This window comes from Nannospalax galili, unplaced genomic scaffold, assembly GCF_000622305.1.
Source record: "Nannospalax galili isolate Female #2095 unplaced genomic scaffold, S.galili_v1.0 scaffold653, whole genome shotgun sequence".
NCBI lineage: Eukaryota > Metazoa > Chordata > Mammalia > Rodentia > Spalacidae > Nannospalax > Nannospalax galili.
In genome coordinates this window covers 492,334-513,719 of record NW_008334077.1, presented here as the reverse complement: position 1 = coordinate 513,719, position 21,386 = coordinate 492,334, and the positions used below count along the sequence as shown (strand labels likewise).

At 41.4% G+C, this 21,386-nt stretch overlaps 1 protein-coding gene across 1 annotated transcript in view; it reads left to right on the top strand.

Annotated features, from left to right (window-relative positions):
* Runx2 (RUNX family transcription factor 2) overlaps positions 1–21,386 on the top strand; it is a 141,453-nt gene that overhangs the window by 16,067 nt on the left and 104,000 nt on the right. Inside the window, 1 exon segment of the mRNA XM_029561583.1 lies at positions 1,125–1,229. Within this exon segment, the coding sequence (XP_029417443.1) occupies positions 1,125–1,229 (105 nt within the window).

Below are 21,386 nucleotides of genomic sequence, written 5' to 3'. Positions count from 1 at the left end.
CTAAGATTTGTGTTTTGATTTAATACTTTCAGCTTTCAGTAAAAGCAAAAAAAAAAAAAAAAAAAAAAACAAAGCAAAACAAAATGAGCTTTTTTTTTATCTCTTACAGGAGCACACTTAATGCGCACTCTGGCTTCAGATTGCTGAATGTTTTATTGAGTCACTGTTTCACGCCCACCTTTTCCTGTCTTGTAACAGTTTGCAGTTTTGACTATCTGACATGACTAACCGTTGCAAATCTAACTGATTACAACTGTCAGTGAGTTTGTATAACAGAGAGCAGTATCTTCAGGGGAAGGCAGACATTCAGATCTGCTATGGAACTTTTCCCTGTCCTGCTCCCTCCCCATTATTCATCACTTTGAGCTCATTAATTTAAAGCATCAGATGTAACATATCTTTAAAGAGAATCTCTTCAAAAAGTAAAATTTCATGTCTGTATTGAGAGGTGTCATGTTCGTTTAGCAGAAAGTAAGTCACTGTCAGGGAGTTCCTTCAAGATTCAGCAACAAGATATATGTTACGGAGGGGTGAGCAGGGAGGCGAAAAACTTTATTCCAGTAATGATGAAATCATACCACAGGCACATTAAGGCTAGAACAGGAGACATGGGCTCCTGTTAAAATGATTCCCATAAGAACATCCCCCTTTCATCTTCTTATTGCAGTTTATTTAAGCAAATGAAATGCTAAGACCATGTGAAGTAAATAACATCATCAACAATGATTTACTATTGTTCTCCCACGAGGTCATGACCCATTCCTAAATAAAGACTTCTAAAATTGTCTCTGCTTGGATGTGTTCCTGATGTTGGAGAAAATAGAAAGAGAACCCTCTTCAAGTGTACTGGGGGTTTTGTTTTCACTAGAGCTCTTGCTACTGAGGAGATCTTGGGAACTGGAGCCTTCTTGCATACACAGTAGGGCAGGGAAGATGGTGATTTCAATCCAGACTGAGTTTAGAAACATTCTCAAGTGGCCATCAGGGGTTTTCTAGTTAGTGAGAATTCCTGTTTGGTTGCCTCCACAGAGATGCAGCAACGAAATTTGGACAACTGTATTACTGTAGGCTCATCAGTACCATCATTTCTAGTCACTCCATATTTTTTCCTCTTATCTCTACAGGCAAGAGTTTCACCTTGACTATAACGGTCTTCACAAATCCTCCCCAAGTAGCCACTTATCACAGAGCTATTAAAGTTACAGTGGATGGACCCCGGGAACCCAGAAGTAAGTACTTGCCTTTAATTGAAAATGGTAATAGACTTTGTGGAGACCTCTGAAGAATGTTTTCCAAGTGTCACTGTCCTGTACATAATGCCTTTGTACATTTGCATGCATTTGTCATTTGCATGTATTATTTAGGGAAGAAGTTAGGAGAACTTCACAGTTAGTAGAAGACAAAATTACAGCTTAACCTTTGCCACAAAATTTCTTAAGGCCTTTATAACTTTGGGAAACTAGTGAATAGCTCTTCAGTCATGGTAACTATCAGCTAGAAACCCTGCTCATCCTTTCTATACAGTGGACAGGGCCATGCGAGCTGAGGAAATAAACAATAAACTTAAAAACCTTGAGCTTAGTCAAAAAGCATTTGCGTGCATTTCCCATGGCCTAAGAATGTGTTTTAGCTTTTTAACTCGCCCACTCAATTCCCTTTATAAAGAGCACATGGCTTAATTACAAAGAATTTATTTGCAAATGATAACTTGCTTGATTGTTACAACACTGTTGTTTGGTCATGTTCTAGTAATTGTTATAGATAGTTCCTTTTAACAGATAGAGTCAAACGAGGTTTAAATCCGCCTTGACTTACTTGTCTGTCTGGCCATCCAGAAAGTTTAATCGGTAGTCAGTGTAAGGTAGTGTACATACTCTGTCTGGGTCACTATGTATTTTTTTCCTATATCAGAATTGAAACTGATGGACTTTTCCCTGTTCCCACCATCCAAAGTGACTTCAACAAATTTGGCACAGCAGCATTTAAATATATTTAGAGATTAAAGATATTCAAAAGACAGAACATTAACTGTTCTGTGTCAGTAGAAACACCATAGAGAACCCTGCCCTTGCTGGGTAATATATTAGGGTTCTAGGCATTTCATTTAGGGAGTTTAATATGGCTTCTGATGAGGAAAAGCTGATTAGAAATCCTTGTTCTATGACGGTACTCTTACCCAGACTGCAAGAATGGCATCTCTTTTCTTTCTCTGAAGTAAGAGAAAAGGCCAGATAAGGCTTTTGTGTCTCCCCATGCACCATGTCTTTTAGCAGTGGGAACATACATGGGCTCCCGTGCCTTCTGCTGCTGTCTCTCTTCACAAAGGCTCACTGCTTGCCTGAGCGAGGGAGGTTTCCTGCCTCCCAAAGAAGCCTTTGAGGTTTGTTTTCTCCTCCTTTCATGTATATGGCCTTCTTCCAAATTCCTAACATTGGGTCAATGCTGGCCCTGTCTGTTCAGTTTGGGAATGTCCTATTAGGTGGTTTGGTACATGTGTGTGTGAGCCCTGAGTCTTAAGTCCCAATGGTCAGAGGTCATGCAGTGCAGGTAAAGAGAAAAGAACAGGCATGTCTTAGCTGTTTTAGAGCTTTGCTTACTTTTGTGGACTGCCATAGAGCAGGGCTGAGTTCCTTATGAAGGAAGATATCTTCTAACTTTTTACCTAAGTAGCTCTTGAGTTCCCAAAAAGATTAGTTCTGTTTTCCTAATGTGCAAAGCTGGACAGTAAGTCTTTTTTCCTTTTTTCTTTTGTATGATTTTAAATTGAATTTTTGTGTATTTCATACAAAACATCTTAATACCCCCTCTCCCATCCACACCCTCTCATAGCTCATCCCCCACTAGATTTCATGCACTCTGTCATTTATGTTAAGGCCTATCAAGTCAAATTAGTGTACCCAGACTTCCCTCAGTACAAGTTCATCCACTGGGGTCTAGTCAGCCTATCTAGAGTTCTTCCTTTTAAGAAGATCAGCTCTCCCTCACCCAGCATTGATCAACTGCCAATAGTTCTTTGGCTGAGATTGGGGCCTGCTGCCCATTTCCCCAGTTTTATGCTGGGTTTTTGTCTGCTGAGTTTGTATGGGTCTTGTATATGCTGTCAACAATGCTGTAAGTTCATAGGAGCAAGGTCCCAGGAGCTTGTAGGACTCTGTGCTCATATGGTCATACACCTCCTCCCTTTACTTTTACAATTATTCTGTCCCCTCTTCTGAATGGTCCCTGAACCCTGGGTGGGTGAAGTTTAATATAAGAATCCTATCCAAGGGGATGGAGAGATTTCTCAGTGGTTAAGAACACCAACTGTTCTTGCAGAAGACCCAGGTTCGAATCCGAGCACCCACATGGCAGCTAACAACTATCTGTAACTCCAGTTCCAGGGGATCCGACAGCCTCTTCTGTCTTCCATGGGCATTGCACGACGTGGGTGCACTTACCTACATGCAGGCAATATACACATACACATAAAAAAAAAAAAAAGAATCCTATCGAAGAACCCACACTCTCACACTCTGCAAAATCTTATTCTCTATGCTTTGGCCACTTTTGGCCTTTTGTGTTCCTGGCCCTCTGTGGCATGAGGGTACTTCTGTGATGAGAGTTGAGAGATGCATTAGTGTTCTCTCTACCCCTTGTTCCATTATGTTTCACGAACCTTAGGTATAGAGGTTCCATTGTAGATGTGTCACTTAGGGCTGGACATTTCACAGACACTTATTCTCTGTGTGTGACCAGTTGTGGAACTCTGTAGTAGCCTTCGTCTGTTGCAAAAGATGCTTCTTTGATGGGTGGTGACTGGCACACTTGTCTGCAAATATAAGAATTCATATTAAGCATATAGCAAGAAATTACATTTGTCTAGAGATGTGACAGCCTTGGGATTTTCTTCAAGATTTCTGACCTCTCCAGACGTGTGTATTTGGCTATGTTTACATTACCGCACATGAGTTCCCTCCCACTGAGTGGGCTTTAAGTCCAATTAGGTAGCTGTTGATTACCACCAATAAAAGTGCCACACTGTCCCAATGTAGTTTGCTGTGCTGGTCATTGTTGTGGTTATTAGGCCTTAAAAAAACTGGAGTTGGACCATCAATTGATGTTCTCCCTTAGCAGCTTGTATAGTGTCTGTCAAAACTGTGAGAGCTAGCCTTCAAGGAGGTGGCTTCCAGGTCAGTTCCAGCTTCGTTGCTCCAAGTCCTGTTAAGCAGTAGTCTTTTAACATTTATTTAGCACCACTAATATTTGTATTTGAAAGATGTTTCCTGCCCATCTCAGCTGCTTTCTTCTGTGATTATTGTATGTGTTTCCCTGTGTGTATATATTACAGCCAAGAGCTGGTGCTTCAGAGCTGGTGGTTAGGTCAGAAGTCGGGGAGGATAAGTGCTGCACCATTGAAAGATAAAGCAAAAGATGAGCAGGCCAATAGCTTTGAGAAAGCCTCTTGGGATGCAAGTGGAGAGTAGTACCTCGTTCAAAGAGATTTTGGGGGGCAGCATCAATTAGTTGATAGATTCACTGCCATGTGAAGGTAGAGATGTGCTCTGAAGGCAGTGAAGGTTTGGGATAGAGGGGCTATATTCTATATGTGTGATCTGAATTCAGGCTTGGATAGGGAAGCAACACCATCCACAAGTGGTAGACTACCTGTCCTTGTAACATTTCTTATAAAACAAAAACATCTGAAACAGAGATGACATTTTCCTGATGTTGTACTGTCACTTGCTTGAATGTAAGGATGGGTCTGGTATCAGTAACAGGTTAATCCTAGAACGTGGACTCTGTGTTGGATTCTTTCCTTTCACTTTGCTCTTGTTACAAGTACTCAACTGTATCTCAAGGACTCAGCTCTATCATTTTAGTGCAAAAGCATTCTAAGCTAATATATGAAGAATTGTCACAGCTACATTTCAATAAAACGTTATTTACTAAAACAAGTGGTGAGGGGCTGGAGAGATGGCTTAGGGGTTAAGAGCACTGGACACTCTTAAGAAGGACCCAGATTCTCTTCCTAGCACCCACGTGGTGGCTAACAACCACCTGTAACACCAATTCCAGGGGATCTGACTCCCTCTTCTGGTCTCTGTGGACACTGCACACATGTGGTGCACTTTTACACATGCAGGTAAAAGCACTCATACACATAAAATAAAAATAATAAAATATTTTTTGAAAACTAGTGATCAACCAAATGGGTCTACAAAGTGTAGCTTTCCAATCCTTGCTCTGGATTTCAAAATTGCTTATTTTATCAACCTGTAACAGAGAAAGGCTTTAGTAAAAGGCTCCCCTATAGGAAGGAGAAAAAAGGATAATCAATATAGTTATTTTAGTCTCACTTCCCTCCAATTGTAATTCCTAAAGTAGTGATTACTCGCCATCAAAGTAGTATATTTCTGTTTATCACTGCAGTGACTTGAAGGAGCTGAGGACTTTATACTGTTGGCTCCTGTTTATTGGTGGGATTTTTTTTCCTTTTCTTTTAAAGATCTGAGTATATATTGAAAAGTTTCTAGTAACTCATCTGTTGGAGTAAGGATACATTCTGGATTAACTGGCTGGGATTTTGTGTCTGGCTACTTGGGTTGAAATCCTAAAGGCAGCACGAATTAACTGTCTGGAGGTAGACATGTTCCCTGTCCAGTCTTTGCTTTATTTTCTCATCTTTTAAAGAATAGTGAAGATAGTATCTTTCACATCAGTTGATGCAAGAATGCTAATGAAGTACTGTATATAAAATGGGCAGCACAGTGACTATCAAGCAGTAAGGCTGTCTTTAAGGCTTAACTATTATTACATCAATCTCCAGTGCTGGAAGTTTGCTGTGGAGTTTTACTATGGAATGTTTCTGGAAACCAGTGCCATTTATAACCTGTTCTCTAGTCTGTTATCTTTCTTCCTTTCTTTCTTTCTTTCTTTCTTTCTTTCTTTCTTTCTTTCTTTCTTTCTTTCTTTCTTTCTTTCTTTCTTTCTTTCTTTCTTTCTTTCTTTCTTTCTTTCTTTCTTTCTTTCTTTCTTTCTTTCTTTCTTTCTTTCTTTCTTTCTTTCTTTCTTTCTTTCTTTCTTTCTTTCTTTCTTTCTTTCTTTCTTTCTTTCTTTCTTTCTTTCTTTCTTTCTTTCTTTCTTTCTTTCTTTCTTTCTTTCTTTCTTTCTTTCTTTCTTTCTTTCTTTCTTTCTTTCTTTCTTTCTTTCTTTCTTTCTTTCTTTTTTGTCTTTTTGAGACAGGGTCTCCCTGTAGCTCCAGCTGCCTGGAACTCACTATGTAGACGAGGCTGGCCTTGAACTCACAAAGATCCGCCTGCCTCTGCCTCCCAAGTGCTGGGATTAAAGGCGTGCGCCACCACGCCTGGCTAGTCTGTTATTTTTTATTCCCTGAAGGTAGCCTTTACTAATTTTTGCACAATGGTAAATGACACTGATTCATGTTGTAAATCATGCCTTGAGCAGATATGCATGCTGAACTCATGATAAACACTATTTGTGTACAGCCAAGTTCCAGGCAGGATGCTGTGTGACACTGGTACCCCACTCTGAGGCTCTGCTTATCAACACATCTGCCACGACTTGCTTTTCCCTCAAAACTCAAAAAGGTTTCATCCTTCTGTGTTTTCTGTCTTGGGCAGCTGAGCCAGTGCTGTCCCATCACAAACAACTCCTTTTCTTAATATACACATCTGGCGTTGGCAGTTGGACTAACTTCATAAGAGCACATGATCATCACTCATTACAAGATTAAAAAGTACCCCATGGCATCATTGATGTTTTTCAACTTTGATCTTTTGCAGTCATGATTCATCTCAGTTATAAAACTTCCCTTTAAAGGAACATAGCCGATGACTTATTAGAACCTTCATCTTAAGTAGCATAAACATGAGAGCCGTGCACATCTTTGCAAAGGCCATTTATTTCCTTTGCCAGCTTATCATTTTAAGACATGACATCATACTTAAGATCCCAAATTTGTAAGCCTTGTGTAGAGGCAAGGCACTTTGACCTTCTGTTGGCAACTTGGCTCCGGAGAACAAGTGCCGTATGTTCACCAGGAGGAGAAGCTGGTGCCGCAGCAATAACAGTAATGGGTTTGGATATCTAACTCTTTCACACATCACTTCCTATTAGGATCCTCTGTTTCACTTGCATATTTGGTTCCAACTCCAGTCTGGTTTAAAGACTTCCTGCAGGGTGGTGAAAACTTAGTTAGCAATGTCGTGTTCTCTAAAAAAGGATTCTGAGGGAGGGAAGAGGAATGATAGAAAAAGATATTGTGGGCTGTACAGAAGATGTAGAAATAAGTCACTTTATATAGTTCAAATAATTTTAATTAGTTTGTTGTATTTTTAGTTATCTAGTGACAAATGACAAATGATCCCCAGACATAATGGTGTTAAACAGTAACCAGGATTTTGTTTTGTTCTTATTTTGTCCTATTCTGTGGCCTGGCCAGAGTTCATTCACCTGGATAATTTTCCTGTTGGTCTTGCTTGGGGTCCATTGTGCAGCTGTAAGTCAGATGGTGGCCAATACTGGACAGCCTATTATGGCTTCATTCATGGATCTAATGCCTTGGTAGAGGGCCTGGACCAATGGGGCAGGCCCCTCCTCACTCCTCTCTATAGTTCTAGAGCCTCTCTCTCTGCACAGTCTCTCCATGTGGGCTCTTCTGAGGGCCCCACAGCTGTGTCTGACTTCTTGCACAGTAGCTCAGGGCTCCCAATGGTACAGAAATAGGAGCTATTAGGCCTTTTTAAGGTTTAGGTTGAGATCTGCCTGGTGTCGCTTCCTCTGCATTCTCTTGGTTAAATTAAGACACAGGTGAGGCTCAGTCTCAAAAAGAAGCAACCACACAAAGGTGTGAGTGACAGGGGAGTGGTGATAGGCTTTGCAAGTGCTTAGCTGCCAAGTGTCAGTGTGAGAAAGAATTTTTTTTTTCGAGGCACCATCTTCTGAAAGGTCTCTTGACTTTTTAAATTAGGGTCATTTAAAGTTCTACAATTAGAGAAACTTCGTTGTGAGTTGAACAAATTTGGCAAATGGCAGATGAATTAAGAGGATATTACCTCATGGTACTTGATATTAGCAGTTTAATATCAAGGTGAGCCAGATCAGTATTCACAGGAGAGAAGAAAAAGAGGTATGGGTGTTGCATGGGAACACACTACACTTAAAAATGATTTAATTTTTTATTTTATGCCTATGAGTGTTTTATCCACATGTATGCAAATGTACCCTTGTATGCAGTGCCCACAGAGGCCAGAAGAAGGTGTCAGAGTCCCTGGGACTGGAGTTCAGATGGTTGTTAGCTGCCATGTGGGTGCTGGGAATTGAATCTGGGTCCTCTGCAAGAGCAACCAGTGCTTTTAACTGCTGAACCATCTCTCCAGCCCAGTAATACAGTACTCTTCAGCAGAAATACCTTTCAAATCCACAAATGGCCATGCCAGAAGATTTTGTAGTTTATACAATCCAGTTTTGAATATTCTGACATACAATACATGACACATCAGTGGACTTTTAGGCACCTTTGTGTGTTGCTCCTTGAGGAAGTAAGCAATAGAGTCTCTCAAAAGAGACAAATTGTTATAGTTACCATTGTCACTAACTGTGGCCAGCCACCTATCCTGATATGGTGGGAGAAAGGAGCCACCCTGCCTTCCCCATCGTGATCTAGATCTGTTCCTGCAGGCATAGGGTGCATGGATGCTGTTTCCTAGCTTGGCTCTCTGGGTGAGTGACTTCAGTCAGGGCTGGAATTGAGGTGAGGTTGTGGGGAATTACTGGGTAATTTGCACATGTAGGTTTGCCATAGTACCCTGATTTGTCTAACTTGTTAGGTATAGGTCCTGCAGTCAAGCCACAAGAGGGCGTAGGAGCTAGAGTTTCAGGGGGTTGTGAGCATGTCTGATGTGGGTGCTGGGAACCAAATTCAGGTCCTCTGCAAGAGCAGTAAGGATTTTTAATGACTGAGCCATTTGTCCAGCCCTTCCTCCATATTCTTGAGACATGTCTGATGCAGAAGTTTTACCTTAACAAACTGAAGGTTAGGTCTGCACGTGGTATCTATGGGCACATCTCCTTATTCTCTTGTGCTGTTTTGTCTAGTTCTATAAGAGTAGAGAAAGTGGAGGGTTTGGCAGTTTCTCATCTTCTTTCCAGATGATGTCTAGGATGGTTCACTTTTAGCTGCTCTTACTTTTCATCCTCCTTGAGAAGGAATGGGCTTCTTCTACTGGCTGACCATGACCCCCTTTGCTTGTTTATCAACAGTGAATGCATATTTAGAGCTTGGTCACATGTGAAGGAAGGTGGGGGACAGGCAAGCTGTGTTACACGGATGGAGAGCAGGAAATTATTTTAATGTTATTTGACATTTCTGGATATAGGTCTTTCTTAAGATCACATTCCTGTTGTCTACAAAGGCAATGTGAGAAAACTTTGATAGGCCTGTGCTGTATACTTGATGCCAGGGGCCTGAAGGTTAGTCCTTTCTGCAAAGTGTTAACAGAAAAGCCCGTAATCCCCTCCCCCACCCCCGCATGTAAAGACCAGAGGTTGACATTGGGTATCTTTCTCAATCCTTCTCTATCTTATTTTTTGAGAGGGGGGGTCTCTTATTGAACTTGTAGCTCACTGATTCACCTAGAATGGCTAATGAGCCCCAGGGATGCTCCTGTCTCTGCCTCCCCAGCGCTGGGCTTTATAGGCCTGCACTGCTATGCTAGCTTTTCAAGGGGGTGCTGAACAATCCAAACTCAGGCCCTCTTGTTTGTGTGGCAAGTACTTTGCCCACTGAACCATCTCCCCAGCTTTTAACTTTTGGTAGACTGACTTTTGCCTGAGTTCATCAGTGTTTCCAAAGTGCCCAAGGAATAGAAATTATTGGGAAATGCCATATATTGATATTTACAAGTTTGCATCTACTGAGCAGCTTTCTGATTATCACAGATCTCAATCATTTTGCCACATGTGTATAAAATATTGTTAAAAATCCTTTGACTTAAAAAATCCTGATTTAGGATTAACTCCCCCCGCCACTTTCTTTAAGGAGGAACTGCTGGTGGAAGTTGGGTCTGGTATTTGTAGCTGGTGGAATGTGCTCTTGAGAAGAGCAGTTTTAAATCTCTTTCAGTGCTTTTTTTTTTTTTTCTTGTTGACTGACTGTCAGGAGCTGGGAAAATGGCCAAGAAGGAAATGACACATCGAGAGGCATTTTGTGTTGTGCAACATTCTGTGGAACTGATGCAAGGATATATGGCCTGTTTACACATTCCTTTGCTAGCAGACTGCATGGCAGTAATTTAATTCAGCAGCGCATGGCATGCTGCAGCAAGGAGCCATGGCCTTAACATCCTTTCATGGCAAATTATCACAGCCGTTAAAACATGCTTATGTCCCTTCTGTGCGCTCTCCCCTGGCTTCCCTCTTCTGACTCTGCTTCCTCATCCTGCAGGACTTGTGTTAACAAGGAGCTGCAGCTTCGGCCATACTGGCCCTTTTTCCACATGCATACGTTCCAGTTGATATATTTACTTCTCACTAAATATAGCACGACAGGCTTTCAAGTGATATGTGTTCTAAATCCACACACAGACGTGATCCAAATGTGTCAGTTGTTTGTGTCATGGGGGAGCTCAGAAATTATTCATTCCTAAAATAGTGCCAGTGATTCAAAATAGAGGTGTTTTTTGGGGGGCAGGCTTATTTGTTTATGAAGATGACTTTTCTGCTGAGAGATGATTGTGATAGATCACCAAGAGACTCTTTACTTCTGTTTTGCTTGTTCTGTGTAACATTTTATTCAAGGAGGACCTTATTGAAGGAGAAAAAGTTATTACTTAGAAATAACAAGGGGAAAAAGGGTTGTTGTTTGTTCACAATAGTCCCTACACAGAAGTTTTATAGGGTACTGTTAATTATGTCAACTGAAGCACATCTTTGTTTTTCACATAAAATCCAAATTCAACTTTAAATTTAGGCAACTTACAGAAAATAATTGCTCTTGATTTTCAAGTGACTTTTGGAAATGGAGAGAGCATAGAATTGTTTAGGTCAAAAATGTTAACTCAGTCCCATAAGCAGTAGTTAAAATAAGAGACTGTCTAATCCCAGCACTCAGGAGGCAGAGGCAGACAGATCTCTGTGAGATCGAGGACAGCCTGGTCTACACAGCGAGTTTTAGGCTAGCTGGGGCTACAGGGAGATTCTGTGTCAAAAGACCACACACACACACACACACACACACACACACACACACAAAAGTCTGTGAGTGTGATGTGATGTCTGAGTAGGGTTCCCTGTGCTTCTAGAAATTCTTCTGCTACTGTGCAAGAGTAGTTGAAATCTATTTGTTAATAGGTTAAAGTCTTTCCAATAAAACTGAGGATTGAGGTATGGTGGCACATGCCTTTAATACCAGCACTTGGGAGGCAGATGCAGACAGATCTCTGTCTGTGAGTTCAAGGCCAGCCTGGTCTACATATCAAGTTCCGGGATAGCCAGGGCTATAAGTGAGACCGTGTCTCAAAAAAAAAAAAAAAAAAAAAAAAAAAAAATCAAACCAAACCAAACCAAAACCTGAGAACTGAATCTTAAACCCATGGAAAAGGTAACTCAGACTTATATTCACAGGCAAAAATAAATAGTATCCTTGTGTGGGAGCAGGTTTTAGAAGATCAAGGTTGAACAACTGACGAGGTCTTGTCTAGTAGATAGTAATAAACAGAAAGCCAAAGTGTACAGGTCAAGAGTCCTCGCCTGGCTTGGAGACCGTGGATGCCAATTTCAAGCGTTTCAACTTGGCTGCAGGTCAGCTTTCCAGTAGGGCTTCAGGTTCTGTTCAGGTCTGCTGTATTATTAAGGGTGCAGCTGTTTTTGTTTTTTGTTTCTTGCAGTTACCGTCTCTCTCCCAATGTCTGATATTTTAGTTTATCCTTATTTGAGACTTCTGGGATTAGTCATTATCAGTGTTTTTAAACTGTTTATACTTATTTTACATTGACTCATTATGTTTATTGATATATTTGCTCACCATTCTGGGCTCAGTTTCCTTTTTCTTGGTATAGGTCCTCAGCCTTTTCTTCGGTGAGAACCCATTAGTAGTGAGCTTTCAGATTTCTTTTTTTTTTCTGAAAATGTTAATGTCTGGGTGCATTGCAAAGGAACGAAGGTGATGTGACAGACACCAGGCCATTCCATCTGCTGAGTGCTGGAAATTTACACTTCTGGGCGGTCCTTTGTGTTAAGATAGTTCAGGTTCTTATTAGTGGGTTAGCTGGAGTGGTAGTTAAGAGAATGGAAAACAGAAAGGGAAGTGGCTTATGCTGGGGCATGGTGGTGCATGCCTTTATTCTCAGCCCTTGGGAGGCAGAGGCAGGCAGATCTCTGTGAGATCAAGGCCAGCCTGGTCCACCTATAGTGACTTCCAAGCGGGTTGGGACTTGGAAGACCCTGTCAAAAAAAGAAAGGAAAGTGGCTGTACATGCCTGTTGCCATGAGCACTTCTGAAGAGTTCACCAGTGGGTGAGGAGGGGGAAGGAAGGAATGTTCCTGTACAGAGGACAGAGAAAGGGAGGAGAAATGCACCCCCGCCACTTCTCAGATCTTAGACTGTGGCTTTAGAACTCTCTATTCAAATTTATGTTAAAGAACTACATCATCACATTTAACCCTCAGAGGTCCTCTGCTCATCGACCCAAGAGAAGCAATCAATCAGTAGATGCTATGTATACATGCTTTTGGCCATTTTAGTGAGAGTAGACTCAGACCCAAAAGACGATGCTGGTTTTATATGGTAAGTGGACCAAAAGAAGTAGAGGTAAGAAAATAAATGTGTGGAATACAGGAATATGATTTAAGAGAGCCAAGAGACCACAGTCTAGGGTAGCACTGTCTTTGGGCCAGATGGATGGGGTGATTGCAGTGTGTCTTGTGGTGCTTCTCACTGGAAGTGGATGATACAAAAGAGTTCAGCTGACTCGGTAGCATTCTGGTACATTCTGCCTTCCCATTAGCCCTTGGACTGCATATGTACTCTCTGAGGTATGTATTTCCGTCTGTTTTTCACTCTTAATTTTTTTCTTTTGAGACAGGGTCTTACTGTGCATAGCCTGGCTGGCCTTGAACTCACAGAGATCCACTTGCCTTTTACTCTACACTTTCATGAGCTACAGTCTAGGTAAATATGATAGCATGTATGTTGATTGGGTAAACAGGTACTCATGCAATATATGTTGTTCTCTATGCTTCCTTAGGCTTGGAAATTATTAATAGAAAGCCACAGGTCCTGGGACTGGGGAGATGGCACAGCAGTTAAGAGTACTGGCTGCTCTCAGAGAGAACCTGGGTTCGATTCCCAGCACCCACATGCTGGCTGACAAGTGCCTGTAACTCCAGTTCCAGGGGATCTGATGCCCTCTTCTGAGACCCTCTTCTGTAGGCATTGCACAACATGGATGCACTTACATACACATAAAATAAATAATAAATGTTTTTTTTTTTTTTTTTAAAAAAGAAAGACACAGATCCTGCAGGGAAATTATCAGGATACCAAATGAAGACAGTTGTATAGGAAGTGAGGAGAAGCAGACACGGAAGCTGAAAAGTAGGGTGAGGGTGGAGTCTGGGCTACCAGGTCTGTGTCGTTTTCTGTTTTACCCCCTCACCATTCACCTCATTCTGTAAAGACACATGGCAATGTGTGGCACCATGCGGACAGCTTCAGAGAACCTCAACAGGGAATTCTTCTGTAAGGACTGTCTCATGTGTAAGGTATGGGTTTGCTTGTGGTAAAGGATACTGGAAGACTTGGAAAGCCCTCGTTGAGGCTGGGGTGCCATCTTAATGACCCTAAGCACATCTTTAAACTTTTCTCTGGTTAAGTTTGTTCACCCTTTAAATGGAAATGGACATGAAGGCAACTTCACAGAGTAGCTGGACTAACTCCTAAGGAATGATCATAAAGCGCTTGGCACACATGAAGGGCAGCCTGAATACCAAATAGTAATTATGTAGCGCCTTTCTGCCAAGGAGTTCCAAACGCTTAGACATTACCTCACCAATTGTCTTTAAGCCCTCTCAGGGAAGCATTATGCATTTTACAGGAAGGGAAACTGAGGCATGAGCACCTGGAAACTCATTTCCCCCATGTCACTCTGCAAGTCAGCAGATGATTTATAGAGATGGGCAAGGATCCCAGGTCCCTTCCTGTTCAGTTCTAGAGTACCCAGATGCTTTTGTCATTAAAGTTGTGTCAGCTTCTGGTGTGGAGCCCAACACATTCTCTGTCAGTATTAAATAGTGTTACATGAAAAAACAAGCCTAATCACATAGTAGCCTTGCTAAATGGTCCCTAGGTCCAAGGTATAGATTTGGCACGCAACAGACATGAATTGATATGTATGTATGTATCTCTGTGTGTGTGTTGAGTGTGCACTGAATTCATTCAGATGGAAGTTGATGAACTAGCTGGAAACACTGCATTTTGTGAGATTAGCTAACAACTTGTAGAGATGGATCCTCAGTAGAATCTCACTTTGAATACTCATGAAATAAAATGAATACTTGAAACAATACCACCCTGAAAAAAACGACACACATATAAAATGTAGGCAAGTGCACATGTGGCCGAAAAACTAGAAAATGAAAGTCAAAAAGGAGAAAATAATGGTTATGCAGGCTGGGGATGTAGCTCAATGGGTAGAGTGCTTGCCTAGCATACAAGAAGCCCTGGGTTCTGTTCCCCAGCACTGTATAAACCAGATTTACTAGTGCAAACCTGTAATCCCAGCTCTCAGTAGGTGGAGGCAGGAGGATCAGAAGTTCAGCATTACCCTCTGCTGCATAGCCTGTGCTACATGAAAAATCCCCCTCTCCAACAGAAGAGTGATTATTTACAACCACAACTCCTGCAAGTACTATTTCTAATACTGTCCTATGCAGCATCCCAAATATTATTCTATACTAACTCCAGTACTCTTAAGTGCTTTTGTGAGGCCGTCACACCAGGAAATGTGGGTTACTGTAGAATGGCACAGTTGCTTTGAGGCTGACAGACAGCTGAGTGAGTGCTGGAAGTGAAAGGACTTAGCTCTAAATCCAACAAGCAGGACCCTAAGCCTGCTGCGGTTTCCAGCTCAGGGCCACCTCTGTGATGGCAAAGGCTGGCCTTGCCTGATTGATGTAAGACTAGATGGATCTGAGGAGGCTCCTTCCTTCCCTTGTCTGTCCCACTACTAACAGCACCACCTTCCTGTACCGTAGCTGATAGAACCTTATTTTTGGTGATCATTAGATGTATGTTTTAAAATATAAATATTTATGGCAGTGGGGACATTTATTCACTAGAAAAGAATGACTTTTGAGTTCTTACTAACATGTTATCCAGGTGCCAGGAACACAGAGAAAAGAAGGAAATAGTGATGATGGGGCATGAGGACGTAGCTCAGTTGGTAAAGTGTTTGCTTTGCATGATTGAAGCCCAGGTTACAATCCCCAGCACTGCATAAACTGGGTGTGGTGTATTTGTCTGTAATTCTAGCACTTAGGAGGTAGCAGCAGACCCTTGCCTTTGAGGAGCCTTATGTATAGAGAAGACAGACAAGAACAAGAAAAAGAGTATTTACCTTTAATTATATCTGTTGGCAAACTGTGGTAAGAGCTGTAAAAGGAACTGATGTAAATAATGAAAAATAAAAAAAACCAACTCGGGGCAGGGAGGTACTTATTCTAGAATGGCCCAAGAAAAGGCTTTCTTAAGAGATGACATTTGAGTAGAACCGTCAAGGGTGAGGACAAGCCAGGGAGGACAAGCAAAGTGCACATTGTGTGCAGAGGCTGACCACAAGCTTCGATAGGGGAAAGGGGCCTAATGGTTGAGAAAGGAGGAAATGTGGTGGAAAGAGACTGGAATCACTCATCCCCAAGCTGTGTGTTTTGTCACTCTCCCTATGGTTGGTGGCGTGTGATCTGAGGAACATGGCAGGACTCCCCCATGTCCTTTCTCCACTGGCTTCAAGCCTCCCACTTAACGTTACCAGGTTCCTGAGATTTCTTTGAATGAAGTTTCTGTGGACAGTATGTGCATAAGTGTTATCTGCAAAGGCTAACATACTTCACACCATTTTTGGTGAATTACAAGTGGGTCAGGTAAGTAGATACTATTTTACTAAAGAGGATCATAAGACCCAAATTGATAGTGAAAATGGATTAAGCAAGGCCCTGAAGAGCTCTGTGGAGGGAAAGGGAGTGGGAGCCTGGTTGGGGGGAGGGGGATGGTTCACCTGCGCTAGCACTTGGTTAGAACATTGGGTCCCAATAAAGGTGTTTGTCTTAGAGAGGAACCACAGCAGTGGGCTTATCCTAAAAACAACCCAAGCGAAGCAGTAGGCTACCTATTGGAGTACTTTGTCTTTGGACTATGTGTAACATAGGAAGATCCTGTACCTTTAGGACAACAAGGAGCAGTTTCGAAGGTGAGCTGAGTTTCAGAGCTTGAGAACAACACAGAATACTTTAGAATGTTCAGTGAAGAGCATTGATGATGATTAAAGGATTGTAAAATTGAACCTATAAGGATAAGTTGAAAGACTTGGGATTATTTAGCTTCAAGAAGAAGAGACTGAAAAATGACTTAATAACAGACTTGGAAATTATGAGAGTTATTAAGCTATGTATGGTGACCAGCTGTTTTGTTTCTGGGGAATCAGAGAACGAAGAATAGGTTTTGAAGCGGAGCGAATAGGTTTTGAAGCGGAGCATGATAGATTTAGGTGAGATTTCAAGAAGAACTTTTTGGCTGCAAGAATTGCTGAGTAGAATGGGTTACTAAAGACTGAGGGTTTGAATTGGCGGTGGGGGTTGGGGGGAGATTTTCAAATCCCTTCCATCTTTGCAATTCTTTGTGTGCTTGTGAAGGGCAGCAAAATACCACCTTTCTGCTTTGAAAATCAAAGGCCTGATTTCTGTTTCCCATTACAGTTCTGAAGCCCAGAATCACAGGGGTTTGTAGACGTAAATGATGAGGGTAATTTGTCTTGCTTCAATGGCCATTAGAATCTTTAATTGAGAAAAATACAACCCAAAAGAGGAACAGATCTGCCATGTGATCAAAAAATAGCTATTAATAACCAGAGTAGATCCATTATAAGGAACTTAGGACTAAAGGCGAGAATGTTTTATTGGTGAAAAAACTTAGGTTTATTTGACCTGTATATTCCAGATACAAAAGGTTGTGTTTTATGATGTTGGTTCATTTTTTCCTGCTTCTTCCTACTGAGAGAAATTAAAAACATTTCCAGGTGACACTGAAGTTCGTCTAACCTGGGTCTTGAGAGACGTGATTCAATAATCACCCTCAAGGAATTCATGGTCACACAGGAGGAAAGGAGAAAGGAAATAGGCGGGATTTGTTTTTGAAAACAGAAACCTCCACACATTTAAAAGCTGGCAGAGATGTGATGCCTCAGAGCTAGGCCGAGAAGGGCTAGCTGACCACAATGTTCCTTTTAACATGTACCTAGAGCTGCTCTGAAGTAGAGAGCGTTGCTCGTTGGGGTAACTCTTTTCAGAGAACTTTTTTCCTGCACAGGCAAACTGTGGTTGCATGTGTGGCCTTCAGGGGACAGCCTGAGGTGTCCGTCTTCCCCTCTACCTTGTTTGCGATAGGGTCTTTCTTTTTGAACTACTTATGCCAGGCTACCTGACCTTGGAACTTCTAAGGAGTCTCTTGTCTCCACCTCCCATCTCACTGTAAAGCACCAGGAATACACACAAGACACTAATGTGCACAGCTTTTACGTGGGCACCAGGAATTCACATTCAGGTCCTCACACTGGCAGTCTAGTGCTTTACCCACTGAGCCATGTCCTCATCTCTTTAATCTATTCTTCTGCATTGGAAATACCTTTCCAGACTACTTAAAAAAAATTAGCATTATCTGCAGATGGTTTGCTTAAAGCCAAAGCGGGCTAGCTTACTGATGAAACTATGGAAAACAAAGTATACACACATGCAGTTTTCAGATGAGTTCTTTGTTTTGAACCAAGTGGACCCAATTTTCTCTTAAGGAAAAAAAAATGAGACCAAAGAAACAGGCTTTGAACCGGTGACATACTGGGAAAAGGCTGAGTGGATGTGGTTGTAGGCGAGGGGAAGGGAAAATACTCTGAAAACATTCTTTTCTTTCCTTTCAAAATAACAGGCTTCTGGAATCAGTGAGTGCATTTAGAACCTTCAGCCACTATGCTTTCCTTTCTAGAGCTCCGTCACAGTAGCAGAGCCACCACAGCCCACAGGGGTCAGAAGTCACCACCTACTTCCTTTGGCTGCCCTCCTTTCTTCCTTGTCTGCAAAATTTTCCTAGTGACCTTGATCCTTTAGATTTTTATTTAGTTCTTTTATGGTTTCTACATTTGAGTCTCCCTTATCCCTCCCTGAAAATTTCTTTTAAAAAATATTTTATTTTTTTTATTTTTTATGTGTATGACTATATTGCCTACATGTATGTAAGTGCACCCATGTCATGCAGTACCTGCAGAGGTCAGAAGAGGGCTTCAGAACCCCTGGAACTGGAGTTATAGACAGCTGTTAATCATCCTGTGGGTGCTGGGAATGGAACCTGGGTCCTCTGCAAGATCAGCCAGTGATCTTAACCACTGAACCTGCTCTCCAGCCCCCAGATAATTTATTTTCAACACCCCCTCTAAGTATTCTTGAATTTGCAGCTCTTTGGGACAACCGGAAGGGGATTACTGTTCTTCCTCTTTGCTCTTGAGGCCAAGGTATTGGCTACTGGAAGGAAAACCAACTGAAGAGAGGTTTGTGTTGCTCCTTTTGGGGGAGGCTATTCCTGTTGATCTTTATTAAAAGGAACTCTTGTCTTACATATTTTGTTATTACTGAAAAAGTTCTTCTTTCTACATCTAAGGACAGCAAAGAGACAGGTGTTCCATGTTGTCTGCAACACTTGAAATGCCATGAACTATAGTCAACTATGTATTTCTCAGAAATAAACTGTGGAATTGACTGCATTTATCTCAGGTATCGGAGGATTCCATTTCTACACCCACAAACATCGTTTGGCTAGCTTTTCTCCCCTGAGCTCTTTTCATCCCTGAGGACTTTCTAGAAAAAGACTATGTGTGAACCAGCCTCCATTCCTTTAAGTGGAGCTGAGACAGAGTAAGAGCTTTCCAGGGTCGGGGCTGTACAGAAGGTTGTACACATAGCTCTGATCATGTCTAAAACATGGTTGAGAAGTACAAGGGCTTCAGTGAAGGTCTGGAGACCCAAAGGGAACACAAGGGGATGATTTAGATAAGGTCAGTGAAAGTTCTGTTTGTCACTTCCTGTAGTCCCTTGGACTCCTCTTGGTTATTCTTAGACCTCTACACTGGTGGTACAGATTAAACTTAGGACATTTTCTGAAGCCAGGAGTTTTTGGGTTCTAAATAAAGAAAACATAGATGGTCCAAAGTGCAGGGTGACTACTCCTTTCTTGTGTGTGTGTGTGTGTGTGTGTGTGTGTGTGTGTGTGTGTATTCATGGTCATGTGTGTGCAGGTGTCCGTACATATGTGTTCATGTGTGTATGGAAGCCAGAGGCCAACTATTGAATATCAATTCCTTAAGAGTCATCCACCTTAGTTTTTGAGACAGGGTCTCACACTAAACCTGGAGTGCACTGATTTGGCTAGACCAGTTGGCCAGCAAGCCCTAGGGATCTGCCTGTCTCTACCTCCCTAGCACTTGGGATTACAAGAGTACACTACCATGCCTGGTTTTTATGTAGGTGCTGGGATCAAACTCAGGTCCTTATGTTTGTGAGGCAAGTACTTTAAGGACTGAGAGATTTCCCCAGCCTCACCCATTTCATTTTTTGTAGAGCAGATATTTGCATCTTTTCTATATATTGGTTCTATATTTTTGTGAGACCTGGTGCAGTTGTTCCTTGGTGACACCTGAGTGACACAGGAAGGAGGGATGCCTTTTCCTCCTGCTTCCATCCAGAGCTGTCTAGAAGGGGGCTTTGCAAGGCGAACAACCCCAAGCATTTATTTTTGCTGAGGACAAACTGTTCATTGTCAGTCACAGCTCTGGAGAAACCACCATGGGCTGTGAACTCACCACGTCATCCTGCTTTGTTAGGAGAGCTGAAATAAAAGTAAGTATAAAAAATAGCAACTGAACTGGAAAAAAAATCTGATACTGAAAGATGAAATGTAGCTTTTGTCAAATGAGATTTGTGGCACAAAGTGACCAGAGGAAGGAAATGTGATGATCTAGATAGATGTCTCTGGTTATGACCACTTTTGCTACATGCTAAGAACAGAATGAGTCATTTATGGCTGTAAATAAAAACTTTATAGGGAAGGGAGAAATCTGTATATTTGAAGAAATAGAAGATACTTCTGGCTAATTTGTCAGTGTCTCCTTTCTCAATTGGAATAAATTCCTCCCCCAAAAAAGTCTGCCAGAAGAAGGCAAAATAATTTTTGAGATAAGGTCTTCCTCTGGTAGCTCAGGTTGGCCTGATCCTCATGGTATAGGCCAGGCTGGCCTTGAACTCACAGACTTCTGAGTGCTGAGATTATAGATATATGTCACCATGTTCACTTTGGAAAAAAATGTTTTGTTTTCTTGCTGCTGTGAAAACACTTGAAATGGAACTGTTGTTGTATTCTGTCTTTGTTCAATTTCTGACCACTTTTGGGGCTGATTTTGATAGTTTTCATATCAGGAAAATGTAGTCACATCAGGCTCTTCCACATTTTAGCTAGCCTGATGGAAGACTTATGGTTTATAATTTATTTAACATAATTGTTTCAATTAAAATGTTGTTTTTGTAAATTAGGATCTTAAATTCCAAGCCTTCTCTATAACTTGCAAAATAGCCAAAGCAGTTCAGTGAAATCCTTTTTTTTAAAACATTTCATTTCAATTTTAGCTGGCAATACTAACTGTATTTCAGTGAAATTATTTTTTTAAATTATTATTTAATTTTTTAGAAGAAGCATTTCATTATTACAGCTTTAACATACTCATTAACAGTTTCTAGAGCAAAGATACATCCCTTTCCAAAGTAGCTATAAAATTTTTAGGTTCACTGTTGAATTAATACAGTTATATAATATTGAACTCAGTATAAGCCCTGTAAGACATAAAATTCAATGAGTTTTTACCCTTTAAAGATCTCCATTTCATTTTAAAATATGCTGTTTCCTACATTATTAATGCTACTAACACTTAGGTGTTTGCACATGTGTCTTTGATCTCTGTGTATCTGATGATGACTAGTCACAGTCGGTTACTCTCAGATCCTTAGTACTCTGCCTTGTGTCTTTCCCTTTTAGTTCTGTGGTAATAGCTCTGGCATCACTGGACTATATTGACAGTTCT